This window comes from Mercenaria mercenaria, chromosome 2 (genome assembly GCF_021730395.1).
Source record: "Mercenaria mercenaria strain notata chromosome 2, MADL_Memer_1, whole genome shotgun sequence".
NCBI classification, from domain to species: domain Eukaryota; kingdom Metazoa; phylum Mollusca; class Bivalvia; order Venerida; family Veneridae; genus Mercenaria; species Mercenaria mercenaria.
In genome coordinates this window covers 71,922,374-71,937,432 of record NC_069362.1, presented here as the reverse complement: position 1 = coordinate 71,937,432, position 15,059 = coordinate 71,922,374, and the positions used below count along the sequence as shown (strand labels likewise).

Below are 15,059 nucleotides of genomic sequence, written 5' to 3'. Positions count from 1 at the left end.
CATTATGCAGTCACTTAACCATCATTTCGCGGGCACGGACTGACGGACGGACGGACAGGGCAAAAACAATATGTCTCCTGGGGGAGACATAATTACAATTAAATTCTCATCAGTCATAACATATAACATAGCGGGACAATGAATTTTCCACCGAATATTAACTATTTTTTAAGGCAGGATAACTGCACTACATACATCAAGGTGCAGAATTTGAATCAGACAAAAATCTTAATTGTATTAAAAAATTCATTGGCTTATATATTTCTGGACTGAGATGAAAAATGGCAAAAATAAAAATAACTGCTGATGAATTTTCATCAAACAATTTATTTTCTAATGTGTATAGATGCAATAAGAAAAATAGTACTCTATAAACGAGTTAATAACAGGTTTGCAAGCTATAAATACTGTTACATCCAAAACAAGCAAAGCATACATAATGTCCGTAACTTGTGTATTCAACCAAAATGTCCATAATTTATCATACAAGCTTATAGAAGCATGACTTCCATATAACATATGAAAATAATTGCTATAAAATACAACTTGTATGTTACTTACTTCTATAACTGTATTTATTTGGGTTTTACGGCACACCAACACAGTAACCTTCAATAATTTATACTAAGCAGAACTATATTTTTCTATTTATATTCTAGCTTAATATTTTATACATTTCTCAATTACCTTGTGGAGCCTATAAATATGGTTTTGGAGCATAACAGAAGTCCTTCATATTAAATATCTAGATTTGTGTCAAATTACACTTCAATCCTTCTACATATATAAATAATAGGGCAATAAACAGAAATTCCTATGAGTGAACATATATTATACATATACAATAATAAATTCAGACTTTCATAAATGAAGTAAAATAGTACAACCAACAACTCATATATATTAAATACTTGGCCAAGAATATATTTTTCAGTTATAATTTGTTTTATATTTAAAATCTAGTATCAAATGTAGTGGATGGAGCCAGACATTATTTATTTATTTTATTTTTGATAATGATGTGACTATTCTAGTTTAAAATAATATTACATTCACATACTCAAAAGAATGTTTGACCTAAAAGAATAAAAATTCAAACCTCTACTGACCTTTTAGAAAATTTCTGTACCAAATTTGTGACACACAGATACTACTATATTCTATTAAACATCAGAATCTTTTCAAGGAAAAAAAAAACATACTTTCTATCAAAGTAAAAAATCTTGCATATATTTTTGAAAGCCAAATGAAAGCATACTTTAACAATGTGTGATTTAAAGAAAAGCAGTTTTTTCTTGTTTTTTCTTGCCAGTGAAACGGCTGCCAAAATATTGATGACATTAAACTGTGAAGACAATGTGGACCCTATATATCTAAGTAATGACACTTTTTCCAGTGAAAATGACACCAAATGTGCATGGACCTGGAGTAATCAATCTATACTTAATTACAACAGGCTTCAAAAAATGTAAACAAGCAAATTAAGTTTAGGCAGGTAATGTTTGTTTTGATATGCGGTACAGTTATGTAAGTCACGATTCAGTGTTGAAAGGCAAGGCTAATTAATTCCTAAACAATATTCAATTACAGCCACACAGTAAATAATATCCCAGAAATGCTTCGCTACATATTAATTTCTTGAATTGTCTAAAAAATAAAGTGTATTGAAATTCCTCTGTCAGACATAAACGGCAAGACCTTGATCTGTTTGAAAAACCTATTTTTCAAGAGTAACATTTTTTTTCAAAAATCTTTAAAAGCAGTATAAGAATAAAGTCCAACAGAGTATATCTGACATCAAACTGGTATTTTTTTCTTAGTAAATGAAGTAGGTATATTAGGAAAAGGGCAGTAATACCCCTTCAACCTTTTTGTTCTACAGTAATTCTTTACCAGAGCTGTACCGAATTTTCACATGAAACAACCACGAAATTGTGAAAATGTCAATGTCTGGAATTAAATAAAACACTTTTCATGTAAACAAAAGCCTTACAGTACTATGTGGTTGCCGAGTTATCAACAATAAAAATCTGGTACGTATGCGACAAGGAAATATTTCTCTCATCAATCAAATATTACAATGCTGTAATTAAGAAAACAGATCACCTAAAAAGTTGTTTAACTGTTGTCAGCGATAAATTCAACACCATATTTCAAAATTTACATTAATATGTACGTCTCTTGTTTTTTGAGCTACTTTGTGAAAGTCTTCCATCTTCCCATAAAATATACAGTCAAAGTAAATAGGAACAGATCAGCATATATAGACATAGACCATTTTATCTACCGACACACTGTTGTTTGACAGCAAGGGTTACATGAATGAAATTGTTGTACACTCATTACAATACTATAGGGATCAGTTTGCCTTTTTGCCTAAAACTTGACAGTTAAATTCCTTTCACTCTGACAATTTAAAACATAAATTGATTATCACATAGTCAATTATTTGACACATAAACATCATAACTTCAGATCTATCAGTCATCAGAAATTCTTTAATTTGAGCATTATATAGGCCATATGAACTTTGAGGAACAATAAAATGAGCCGTGCCATGAGAAAACCAACATATTGGCTTTGCGACCAGCATGGATCCAGACCAGCCTGCGCATCCGCGCAGTCTGGTCAGTTTCCATGCTGTTCACTAACGGGTTCTCTAATTGCAAAAGGCTTTGAAAGTGAACAGCATGGATCCTGACCAGACTGCGCGGACGCGCAGGCTGGTCTGGATCCATGCTGGTCGCAAACCCACTATGTTGGTTTTCTCCTGGCACAGCTCAAATGCTGAGTGTATGCCTTTAACTAGTTACTACAACCAGTCATAGACATTTCGATACCTGGGAGTTTATTGGCAGAATTCTCTTACAATCTAAAATCCTTACCAATTAACTTATTCAAACTATGGTAAAACACCTTATAAATATTCATAAAATATATCACAGTCAATAAGTGCAGTAAACAAAGATCACATGTGCTTTGTGGACGGACCATTTAACAACAGATAAAGTCTGTAAATAATCTACAATCTCAAGATCTACGCTAAAATCTTATATACTCTACAAATAAATAGTCCATATCGTAATAAAAAACAAACAAAATAAAAACACACGAATATACTGTCATTAACAAGACAAAAATCTGTTTGGACACTATGGTTTGCAATAAATGTGCGTTGAAAAAACAACAAACTTCTTGAAAAAAATAAATAATCAACAGCCATGACATGTTTTATACATTCTTTTGAAGTCTTCTAACACCATAACAGCTTCATGAAGAATGGAGTGACTCCTCATCACAAAAATAATTTGCAAAAAGGAAGGTTTTTGTTTTTTTGTTAATTTTTTTTTCAATAACTCAGTCTATTAACATACATGTAGTTACCAGAACAATAATAAAACAGGTGTTTTGAGTAGGTAATAAATTAACTGCAACATATATGTACAATGTAACCTGTCAAGCTATATCAAACTACAAGATATATGACCTAATTTTTGTCATTTATATAAAAAAACTCTATTCAATAACAGTCCCCCTTCATTTTGACCTAATACAAAACTGTAACTTTCTAACCTTCATATTCGTATTTCCTATATTAAAAAGAAATAAAAATGTAGTTCACACTCATTATGAAGAGAAAACTAATGGCACAAAATGTGCAAAACTGACATCACTACATCAAAATATTTGTGCACTCTCTTTAGAAAATATACTGATACTGTTATTATTTTTCACTGTGGACTAATTTTCTGTGATCTTATGTTTGCTGATCTATACATAATTTCCAACAAAAAAATAAAGCAAAAGAAGACCTCCACTTTAACTTATTTTTCTAAACTCTGAAAACCCTGAATTAATGTCCCAATGGAGTAACACTTTTAATCAAAAGCATATGATTTTATACCATCAAAATGTAATGATGATCTAGTGTAAAAAAAAAAATCCTTGCTATCATTCATGTATTTTTCCTAACAATTTTATCTGTTCAGCAAGAAAAACAACTCTACTGCATGTTGCAAAAAGAGAAGACTTACAGTTCTAGCATACTGATATGGGTATAATTGACAATACAGTGCATGTGTTTTACCACAATTTACAGGGTAATATTTCAAACTTATTGGCCACAATTAAAAACACATTCAACCAAATAGGTGCATAGAAATTCTCCTTCACAATGTCACAAAAAAATGGCTGGTATGGTATATTGCTGCCTGTTTAGTTGGTTGCTATGGTTACCCTAAAGGTCAAGGTCAGCACCAGAGGTCAGTTGGTTTGAGTTTATGGCTTTCTGCATAGCATTCCTGCACATTGATCACATCATCGCTATAAAAAAAAGAAAAAAAAGTTGAATTACAAACATTTTATCAAGTACTGATATTTCAACTCCTAAAACAAAACAGGACTGAGACAAAGATGTTTTCACCAATTCAAAATGAAGTTAAAAAAGCATCATAAATGTACCAAAATACATTTAATCGTGAATAATCATATAATAAAATTTGTCATCATTAATTGCTTTGTAAACAATGTAATTAGGAATTCTAATGATGAATAAACTGTAAACACATTCAGGGCACATGTTCAGCTTTAGTGCCACTGAAAATTAACTATTTGTTTATATGTCCCAAATGCCATTTGAAAATTGTTTGTGACCTGCAAATTTCAAAAGAACTGTATAAAAAAAATTAATAGTTTAAAGAAACTATACTCTAAACACCGGCTAATGTTACATAGATATCAGTTGTTGAATTTTTTTTCAGTAGAAAGAATTCTGAAGTAAGATATAATAGTTGTTTAGTACAGCAATGTGTTTCCAAATCACCTGCAACATTCAAACTGACAACTGACTCTGATTTCAATGATTCTGTATTCTTATTGTATCTCCTTAACAATAAACAAGAGGACCATGATGGTCCTGAATCGCTCACCTCTTCCCACATGACCCAGTTTTGAGTATGACGTCATTTTTTCTATTATTTGACATAGTGACCTAGTTTTGAACTTGACCTAGGTATTATCAAGATAAAAATTCTGACCAATTTTCATGAAGATTCATTGAAAAATATTGTCTATAGAGAGGTAACTAGGTTTTTCTATTATTTGACCTATTGACCTAGTTTTCGAAGGTACGTGACCCTGTTTTGAACTTTACCTAGACATCATCAAGGTAAACATTCTCACTAATTTTCATGAAGATCTCATGAAAAATATGGCCTCTAGAGAGGTCACAAGGTTTTTCTATTTTTATACCTACTGGCCTAGTTTTTGACTGCACGTGACCCAGTTTCAAAAAACATGGCCTCTACAGAGGTCACAATTTTTTTTTTTTATTATTTGACCTACTAACCTAGTTTTTTAAGGCACGTGACCCAGTTTCAAACTTGACCTAGATATCATCAAGGTGAACATTCTGACCAATTTTCATGAAGATCCATTCAAAAGTATGGCCTCTAGAGAGGTCACAAGGTTTTTCTATTTTTAGACCTACTGACCTAGTTTATGATCACAGTTGACCCAGTTTCCAACCTGACCTAGATATCATTAAGATGAACATTCAGACCAATTTTCATACTGATCCCATGAAAAATATGGCCTTTAGAGAGGTCACAAGGTTTTTCTATTATTTGACCTACTGACCTAGTTTTTGAAGGCACGTGACCCACTTTCGAACTTGACCTAGATATCATCAAGATGAACATTCAGACCAACTTTCATACAGATCCCATGGAAAATATGGCCTCTAGAGAGGTCACAAGGTTTTTCTATTATTTGACCTACTGACCTAGTTTTTGATGGCACGTGACCCACTTTCGAACTTGACTTAGATATCATCAAGATAAACATTCTGACCAATTTTCATGAAGATCTCATGAAATATATGGCCTCTAGAGAAATCACAAGGTTTTTCTATTTTTAGACCTACTGACCTAGTTTTTGAGGGCACGTGACCCAGTTTCGAACTTGACTCAGATATCATCAAGATGAACATTCAGACCAACTTTCATACAGATCCCATGAAAAATATGGCCTTTAGAGAGGTCACAAGGTTTTTCTATTATTTGACCTACTGACCTAGTTTTTGATGGCACCTGACCCAGTTTCGAACTTGACCTAGACATCATCAAGGTTAACGTTCTGACTAATTTTCATGAAGATCTTGTGAAATATATGGCCTCTAGAGAGGTCACAAGGTTTTTCTATTTTTAGACCCATGACCTAGTTTTTGAGGGCACGTGACCCAGTTTCGAACTTGACCTAGAAATCATCAAGATGAACATTCTGACCAACTTTCATAAAGATCCCATGAAAAATGTGACCTCTAGAGTGGTCACAAGCAAAAGTTTACGCACGCACGCACGGACGGACGGACGACGGACACAGCGCGATCACAAAAGCTCACCTTGTCACTTTGTGACAGGTGAGCTAAAAAAACATTTTTGTTATTTCATTGCAATGAACAGTACAATTTTATTCATAAGAACATAAGTCCAGAGGACTTATGCATGAAGCCTTCTAAGGATAAAGTTTAAAGTGTTTCATAAATATCATTTTAAGTAGAGTCCCTTTAACTATTTGGCTATTCCAAGAACATAAGCAGAACAAAAATATGATACTTTTGTCATAAAGTGAAATTGAGGACATCTCTTTGAAAATGAGACAAACTATACACTATGGAAGAAGTTTGTTTCAAAAGTCATTGATAGCATGTTTCCTGCTCAAATGTGAGGATGTGCTAATTTCATGGTCATTGAGACAAAACAACATTTTACAATGCTTGTACATAACCTGGTAGTTAAGTATCTGCATTTCCTTTGTTAACTGCTTCAGATGTATAGGACAAAATAGTTCAACCAGGTAAAATGTAGATATTGCAATAACAATTGGTCAAATCATTCATTAAGGGTTCAAGTACTAAAAAAGTATTTTTTCAGGTCAAATGTTATTTGTTTTTCCTATCCATTTCATTTCTTTCTTTGATCTTTACATAAGTGTCCTCATTAACACATTTTTTTCCTATTTACATGTTTATTTATAATCATTCATTTATCACTCTCATCTCCCATAGCGGCTTCTCAAATTTCCTGCCTCAGTGCATTAAAGAGAAAATGACGTCTTAAATTATATATTGATTCCATGATATATTTTCAAGAAAACCTTAAAACAAATTTAAATATTTCCATTGCAAAAATATAAAGAGCACCAAAATGCAGAGCAAAATATATACACCCGAAGGTATGACCTTTGCCCCATAAGCGTGACGGTGACCTTGAAATGCACCATCCATAACTTGCACTTTGCACATCATCTTGATGTGGTGAACATTTGTGCCATATTTCTTAAAAATCCTCCAAGCAGTTCAAGAGTTACACAGCGGACAAAAAACAGTCATATGACCTTTGACCCCTAAGTATGACTTTGACCTTGAAGCGAGCCATTCAAAACTTGCGCTCTTTACATTCGTCTCGATGTGGTGAACATTTGTGTCAAGTTTCCTTCAAGGGGATCAAGAGTTACAGAGCGGACTTGAAATTTCTAATTGACAGACGGACACCGGCATCATAACATAATACGTCTCTTTGGGCGTATAAAAATAAACCTGATGTGGCTAGGTTTCGAACCCACAAATCCAAAGGCATGTGTACATACAATTTAGAACATAGTCTTTATGACTTACTTCAGAGCTTTTTGCTATTACTAAGAATAGTAGAAATGTTAAGTTCTGTATTGACTTTCCAATGTTTTGAAATTTGTTATGTTTGTAAATACAACTTCATCACAGGGGAATAGCTTATATGTCAAGAAGTGAAGACACACAATAACCTGACATAAATTTCATATAGACAAACATCATGACCAAGCTTCAAGTATTAAACTATTAATTCATCAATCTGACCTAGTCATCAAACTTGTGCAAAATTTTACTGCAGTGATCATTTTGACCAAGTTTCATTTAGACTGGACAAAACTTGACGTGATCTCTTGAATGCTGAACAATAAAACTACATGACATTGTATTGATGGAACCACATAAGGTCATCATAATAGTTAATCTTAGAATCTAGAGCTTCCTTAAATAATGTACCATAGGTATATAAGGCTACTCCCACTATTCTAATCACAAAGATTTACATTATGAACATGTAACAGTTAATTAATACTGTTTTCTATAGAAATTGTTAATTTGTTCAACAGAGTACCAGAGTTAAAACCTTCGTCCAGTTAAAAACTTTCCAGACTGGGTAAATGGTTGCTTTCTCCTCCAGACAGGTAACAGAAAGATTTCTCTTTAATTTGATTATTTGACTGAGAAGCGCAATTTAATATCTAATAGAGAGTTAAACTGGTTTCTGCAATAAATATGGTGTCACCCTAGATATGAAAAATATATTCTTTATATCATGTATTTAAATATGATTTTATATCACCAGTTATACTAGAATTTTGATCTGGGATGTTGTAATGAGCTTGCAGTTATTCTGCTGGGTCTTGATTACATGATGCATACAAATGCCGAGTCTGATCTTGGTAAAAGTTGCAACAGTTGGATACAACCCAGACGAAACTTCTGTTATTATGACACTTTAATTATATACCTCAGCTATTTGTTTGCTTTAATTTCAGTCAAATAAGGCTTTAAAGACATCTTAAATACAGAACAATTTATTTACCAGGTCGTACATTTCAATTAGAGCCGTCAAGGCACAAGTATGACACAGAACTGGATTTGCACTTAGTGTAATACAATAGGGTAATTATAACAGTAGCTCGATCTGGGATGCTGTATTCGGCTTGAATGGATTTTTGTCAGATCGGAACTCATGAGGCGGGCAAACGCCGAGTGCAATCGGACCTTGCAAAATCCACTAGAGCTGAATACAAAATTCCAGATCTAGCTACTGTTATAATGACCCTTAAGCTGAATTTTTGACAGAATTAATATAGGTATATAATAAAGATCTTTATTTCTGTTAGTTTGTACTTACTTAACAACACAGCTTTTAGAAAAAAATGTTTAAATGTTTTTAATAAACTGTACATTCAAATTATATGTATTTTCTTAATCATTTCAAGTTTGAAAGACCATTTAATTCTTTCAAACATTTTTGTCTTTACAGAGAATCTGATACATTGCAAAAATTCAGATGTCTGTTTTCTTATATAAAAATACTGTTTCTAATATTTTTACCAAAGGGAATATAAATCAGTCATTAACAGCTGTTTAAATGTTTCACTGAAAGGTATTATATACAACAGGTCATCATATCCTGCAAGGTTGTATCACACATGCATTATTACACAACTTGTATGGGAATATGGAAGGACAGACTGCTTTCTGTATACCTGCACACACAGACACTATATACCTGAAGAGTATACGGATCCAACAAGAAATATTCTACTCTTTGTAGAAATAACTGCCTCAAAAACATAAAATTATTGTTCAATTTTTCTAAACAAAGTCACTATAACATTATTTTCTACAGAAATATTTCTTCAAAGCCATAGCTCAGAAGAAATCTATGAAATCTAACATTTTAATTTTTCCAAACTAACTTTGTTGTATTTCTTGTCTACAGAAAACAGTATGACCAAAGGTGTATATATATGTAGTTCTGTTAGTAAAAGAGGACATTTTACCTAGAGTTAAGACAAACTATAGGCTAGCTAGAGACTAAAGGGATGCCAATAATATGTTGCCTGGTATATTTGTCGATCAACAGATCAGCGTACCGTCTTTCTTCATCTGACAGTAAGCCACTCTTCTTTCTGAAAAATGAAAAACAAAGTATAAAGTATTGTAATCTACTTGGTATATACATGTACAGACAATTAAAAATTTTCTTCACAAAAATTAACACACTTCACAGTTGTTTCTGTGTTTTTTGCTTTATAGTAATTATAACTGTCACCATTCAAACAACCTGATCACGAAAATTTGTTTCAAATATGTTCTTGCAAAAAAATTGTACAACTGTTTTATTAATCATTACATATGTATATTTTTTGTGTATAATTTTCCTTCATGATTTAAGGCCTACTGAAAATAAGATTAGCATCTGTATGTTTTATAATAGATACTAAACAAGAATTCAAGCAACTTACTCTGCATGTGATCTAGAAGAGGTCGGAGTTCTAGGTCGACTGTAATCTCTGTTGTCATTGACAACTGAAGACCTGTATCTCATTGGCTGGGTTGGTGTACTGTATCCGCTGTCCTTTGTTGTGCTCCCTTTGTATCCAGGGGAAGATGATCTATTTCCAGGTGAATACGACCTTTGACCTACAGTTCTAGGTGATTGTGACCTATTTCTGTTGTTTGGAGAATATGACCTTGTCTGGGCAGTGTTGCTGTATGACCTTGTAGGGTTATATGACTTTGTTGAGGAGGGTTCAGGTGTATATGATCTTGAAGCAGGTTTTCCTGTGGTGTACCCCAAAGGTGACCTTACTGAAGGTGAATATGACCTTGACTCAAATGACCGTCTGCTAGGTGAGATATTCTCCTTAATGGACATATTCTGGGCACTCTTTGTGTTTTTCAGTATACCCTTAGAAGGACTTCTCCACCTGGTGGTGTCATCTCCAGTTGAGGAGAGACCTTGCAGGAAGCGCTGCTGTGCTAATTGTGCAGGGGTTTGTGTAACGGCATGATCTAAGGCATCGATAAATTTCCTACTCTCCCATTCTTCTTCAACTTCAGACTTCCTATGACTAGTTTCTTTCTTTAAAAGTAAACTCTCTTGTTCATAATTAGTGTCTTTTTCAATATAACCATTCTGATTACTCCTTGGAACAAAGTCCTTGTCCATATACGGACTGTAAAGTAATTTGCGTTTAGCTTGAGGACCATTCTCAAGGTTATCATCCAGATCATACGTTAGCCTCGTTTTGGGTTTCAGCAATTCTGCTATTTCTGGGTCATTCAGGTCAACCTGTGATGAAGACACATCCTGTGCACCAAATTTTTGTACATATGACCTTGTTCTCCTATGAGGATATATTTCATGACCATCAGGTGAAATATCTTCATAGCTGAAAGAACAGGGTGTTGGAGTCTGGGACCTTGACCCTGGGGTGTAGGCAGACACTGTGTAGCTATGATCTGACATCCTCACCGGACTGGATGTCCGTACCGGTGTAACTGGCCTTGAGAACACAGGTGACACACTCCTTGGCTGAATAAATCTATTTGGTGACCTTGACCTTGATCTGTCTCGATCAGCTACATGATCTTTTTCTGCATCCTCATATAATCCCTTCTCCATATAGTTGTTAATGATAGACGAGACAGCGTTATTCTTGCTCTGGTCTTTCAGTTTCTTAATTTCCCCAACCATCTGATTTCTCTCAGTTCTAGCATCCTCTAGACAAGACTTCAGGTCTTTTATTGTCTGCTGAGCTTTGTCATTGTACATCTTTAACTCGTTGAAGTCCTGCAAAATGTACAATGTAAATACATATATAACTAATTAAGACAAATTAGATTTTCTAATAGATGTTTCATTTAATTGCCTTTTCTGCACAAAACAATCTATTGTAACTTGAACAATGACAATGGATAGTTTATAAGCTCAGACACAATATATATGACTGTAGGTATGTAGGAATGTGATACAATGACCAACAAAAATATATTTAGTAAGAGTTATAATGGAAAAAGAATATGTTAACAAAATTTTAATGGTTGTATATATAAATATATATATAGCTGGTGTGCAATGCTAATTTTAGCAAAATGACCTTGAACTCAAAAGGTCTGGGTCTTTCATGCAATACATTGTTTTGTTTAGGAGAATAGCACTTATCAGGGCTTTGAAAATTTAGGTATTTGACAGCAAGTATTTTGCATTAAGTATTTGGAAATTAGCATGACACACCAGCCTTCCATAGACATATTAAGATGTGCACTATTGTTAGCTCAAAGGAAAATCTGTTTGAAAGCCCTAAAGAGATAGACACCAAATCAAATCAGTCTAATTGAAAAACTGTTCCATGTGTATTCCTTGTTCTACATGCGATTAAAAACAGTGAAGACTATAATTTTTTCAGTCTACTAGAAAATAAAAAATGTTCTCAAGATAAAAATCAGTCTAAAACCACACAATTGGTGCAAGCTCCCAAATTTCAAATCATAGGAGAATTTCAAAAGGTGAGCAGAGTGTAAATATGTTTATTCCTGATCTACTGTACTTTCAAAGTTTTCTGAGAATACCCTTGTCAGGTTTGCATTCAGTCATTAGTTAGTCAAATTTGGTCAGTCAAACAATCTAACTAAAGTACATCTCCTACTACGCTACGCTTAGGATCTGAAGACATGCTATTGATAGCCTCATTCTGACGACCCTTCTGCTAGCCAATCAGAAGGCTTACTTATAACATTTTGTAAGCTTAAGAAATCTATAATTAACCTGGATTGTTCATATTTACGTGACTTGGTCACATAAAGTGTCAGATAGCCAGTTAGCTCAGTCGGTAGGGCACTTGCCCTGTAAGTGAGGGGTCCCGGGTTCGAGCCCCGGACTAACTGCATATTTTTCTTGATGGTTCAGCCAAATGCTTGTTGAAACAAGTCGTCTGATTGGTTCAAATAAAAACAGATTTGCAAAAATAAAAATAGCAATATTGGAAATCCAAAATTATACAGAAGACGAATGTGAATGGGTCATTCTCAGATCTTCGTTTAGAAGATCAAGTACTTTAGTCAGTCAAATATCTTTAAAGATTTTAATTGGCTGACCAGTCCATTTTCTATAATAACCATTCTCATTTATCTTTGAAAGCACTGTGCACTATGGTGCAATGAATGAAATGTCTGTGTTTAATATACCTGTATACAACACGAAGAAATCTAAAACAAAATAAGATACATCTGTTCACTCCATTCTTTTTTCATTTTTCATAAACTGTGTAAGTTTGTTCATCCAACACAAAATCACAGAATAAGTAATTAACTTGATTTACTGGCTGAGTTTCCTCTTTAGAATTATGTAATTCATCTATCTGGTACTTTTATCTCAAGTAATTCCGAGTTATTGAAAAAACTCATAAATATTCATGAGGGAGTCCTACTTTCCTAGGACTTTTTGGTGTCTTGCCAATCCACATAATTACAACCAAACTAATGAACAATCTTCCAATAATTATATCTTTTAAAATTGGTTAGCCTGATTATGGTCAAATAATGGACTTATATCTATTCATGTTCACTTGAAAGATTTTTACTAGAGGCATTTTTAAAATTTAATTTTCCCTAATTTGTTTAGGTGGTGATACAAATATAAGAACTATTGTATTGCATTTGTTAAAGTCTGCATTGATGATTCTATATCTAGCCAAAATTTATTACAAATGTAAGTTTGTAAAATTATTATTACCTCCCTTTGCCTATCTTGGTTGTACAACAAAGATTTTTTACAATGCCTAAACATGATTAGGTTATAATGTGGCTGTTACATTTGTTATTACGAATTATAAATCTATTAACATTTGTTATTTCCTTTTTCTTGGTAATTTTTATCTAATTTTATATTTTCAAAAAGTCTGAATATTTGATTAACATAAATAAAAGTATTAATAAACCCTTTCCTTCTATGTACTGGCGGTACTAGTTAATGTGCAGCATTTAGTGTTTTTCTAACCATATTATGCATATCGTCTGTTTAGGCAGCAGCTTTATCTGTTTTTAGCATTAAATTAAAAGCACTATATAACCCAAAACGTTTTTTATAAATATCACTTTTCATCATTCATCACAAATCATGACCAGTTACTCTATGTTGTATGCATAGAAACATTCTTTTGTATTATACTACATAGTACAAATACAACAAATATACCTCTTTAAGTTTGATGTTTTCACGCTGGAATTCCGAGATTTTCTTCCTGAGTTTGTCATTTTCATCCTCAAGTTGACTCATCTGGTTCTTATCCAGGTTCACTATTCCTAAAAATAGAAAATATCCAGGTTGATTTTACCTATAAACAGAAAATATCCTGGTTGATTTTACCTATAAATAGAAAATATCCAGGTTGATTTTACCTATAAATAGAAAATATTCTGGTTGATTTTACCTATAAATAGAAAATATCCTGGTTGATTTTACCTATAAACAGAAAATATTCTGGTTACTATATCTAAATAAATAAACTACCCAGAGTATCTACTTGGCTAAAGAATATTATAGAATAAAGGGTCCACAGCCAGGATCTATAGTTAAAGGTATCCTGATTCATTCTGCTAACAAAAAATATAAGGGATCACTTAACCAAAAAGTATATCCAAGACCACATTACATCGAAAGTTTGTAAGATGAAAATAATGAATTATTTCAACAAGCCCTCAATCAAATACCTCTTTCTCTTTTATTATAAGTATTACCATAATGTTTCCATCTACGATTCTCATAATCCACATAGTCACAATAGACTTTCCTTTGTAAAGCATTCCATTCTGATGTGTTTCTAACACTATCCAGTCTACTAGTGCTTGGACCATTGTATCTTTTTAATTTACGATCAATAGATGCTGACTTAACACTTCTTGTTACTGGGTTCCCAAAACTAACCCTATTCTTGTATGTAGAAGCTGAGCTAGATGGGTAACTCTTTTTAACATTGTTTGTTAATAGATCTGGCCTGATACCAGACAAGCCTGCAGTGTTTCCTTTAACACATGCATCTGAAGTTTCCACTTTCGACATAGTTTCAAAATTACTTAAACTCTCTTTTTCTGAAGACTGACTTAAAACGTCTTCAACAAAACTGGAGTATTTCAATTCACTTCCCGAGTTAGATGACGTTTGTGATAAGTGCCGTCCCCTATTGCCATATCCATTCTCACTATCATTTGTATGATTATTATATCCACCTAATGTTCCTTTATTCCAATCAGTGTACATGAAATCAAACTGATTACGACTTTTGAAATTCAAATTTCTGTTCTTAAATTCGAAATTAGATGTCTTTGTTTTTTCACTTTTGAAATTTCTGTAAGAATCATCAACATGTTGACCAGAATGAACTGTTGGTGACCATTCTGGTTTACTAGCAGATCTGCT

At 33.1% G+C, this 15,059-nt stretch overlaps 2 protein-coding genes across 11 annotated transcripts in view; one reads left to right on the top strand and one right to left on the bottom strand.

Moving 5' to 3' along the window:
* LOC123564283 (kelch-like protein 2) overlaps positions 1-15,059 on the top strand; it is a 318,752-nt gene that overhangs the window by 230,061 nt on the left and 73,632 nt on the right. The gene's annotated exons all lie outside the window — the stretch shown is intronic.
* The window catches only part of LOC123564281 (serine/arginine repetitive matrix protein 2-like), a 59,069-nt gene continuing 44,317 nt past the window's right edge, over positions 308-15,059 (bottom strand). For 8 of the 10 annotated variants that reach the window (XM_045357739.2, XM_053536889.1, XM_045357740.2 and 5 more), the window contains 5 exons: positions 13,839-13,945; positions 12,830-12,850; positions 10,105-11,435; positions 9,700-9,768; positions 308-4,323 (listed from right to left, as the gene is read on the bottom strand). In XM_045357739.2, the coding sequence (XP_045213674.2) occupies positions 4,251-4,323; positions 9,700-9,768; positions 10,105-11,435; positions 12,830-12,850; positions 13,839-13,945 (1,601 nt within the window). In that variant the 3' untranslated portion in view covers positions 308-4,250. Of the gene's footprint in view, positions 4,324-9,639; positions 9,769-10,104; positions 11,436-12,829; positions 12,851-13,838; positions 13,946-15,059 lie in introns of all 10 variants that reach the window. The other 2 variants (XM_053536890.1, XM_053536888.1) reach the window with 2 other exon arrangements.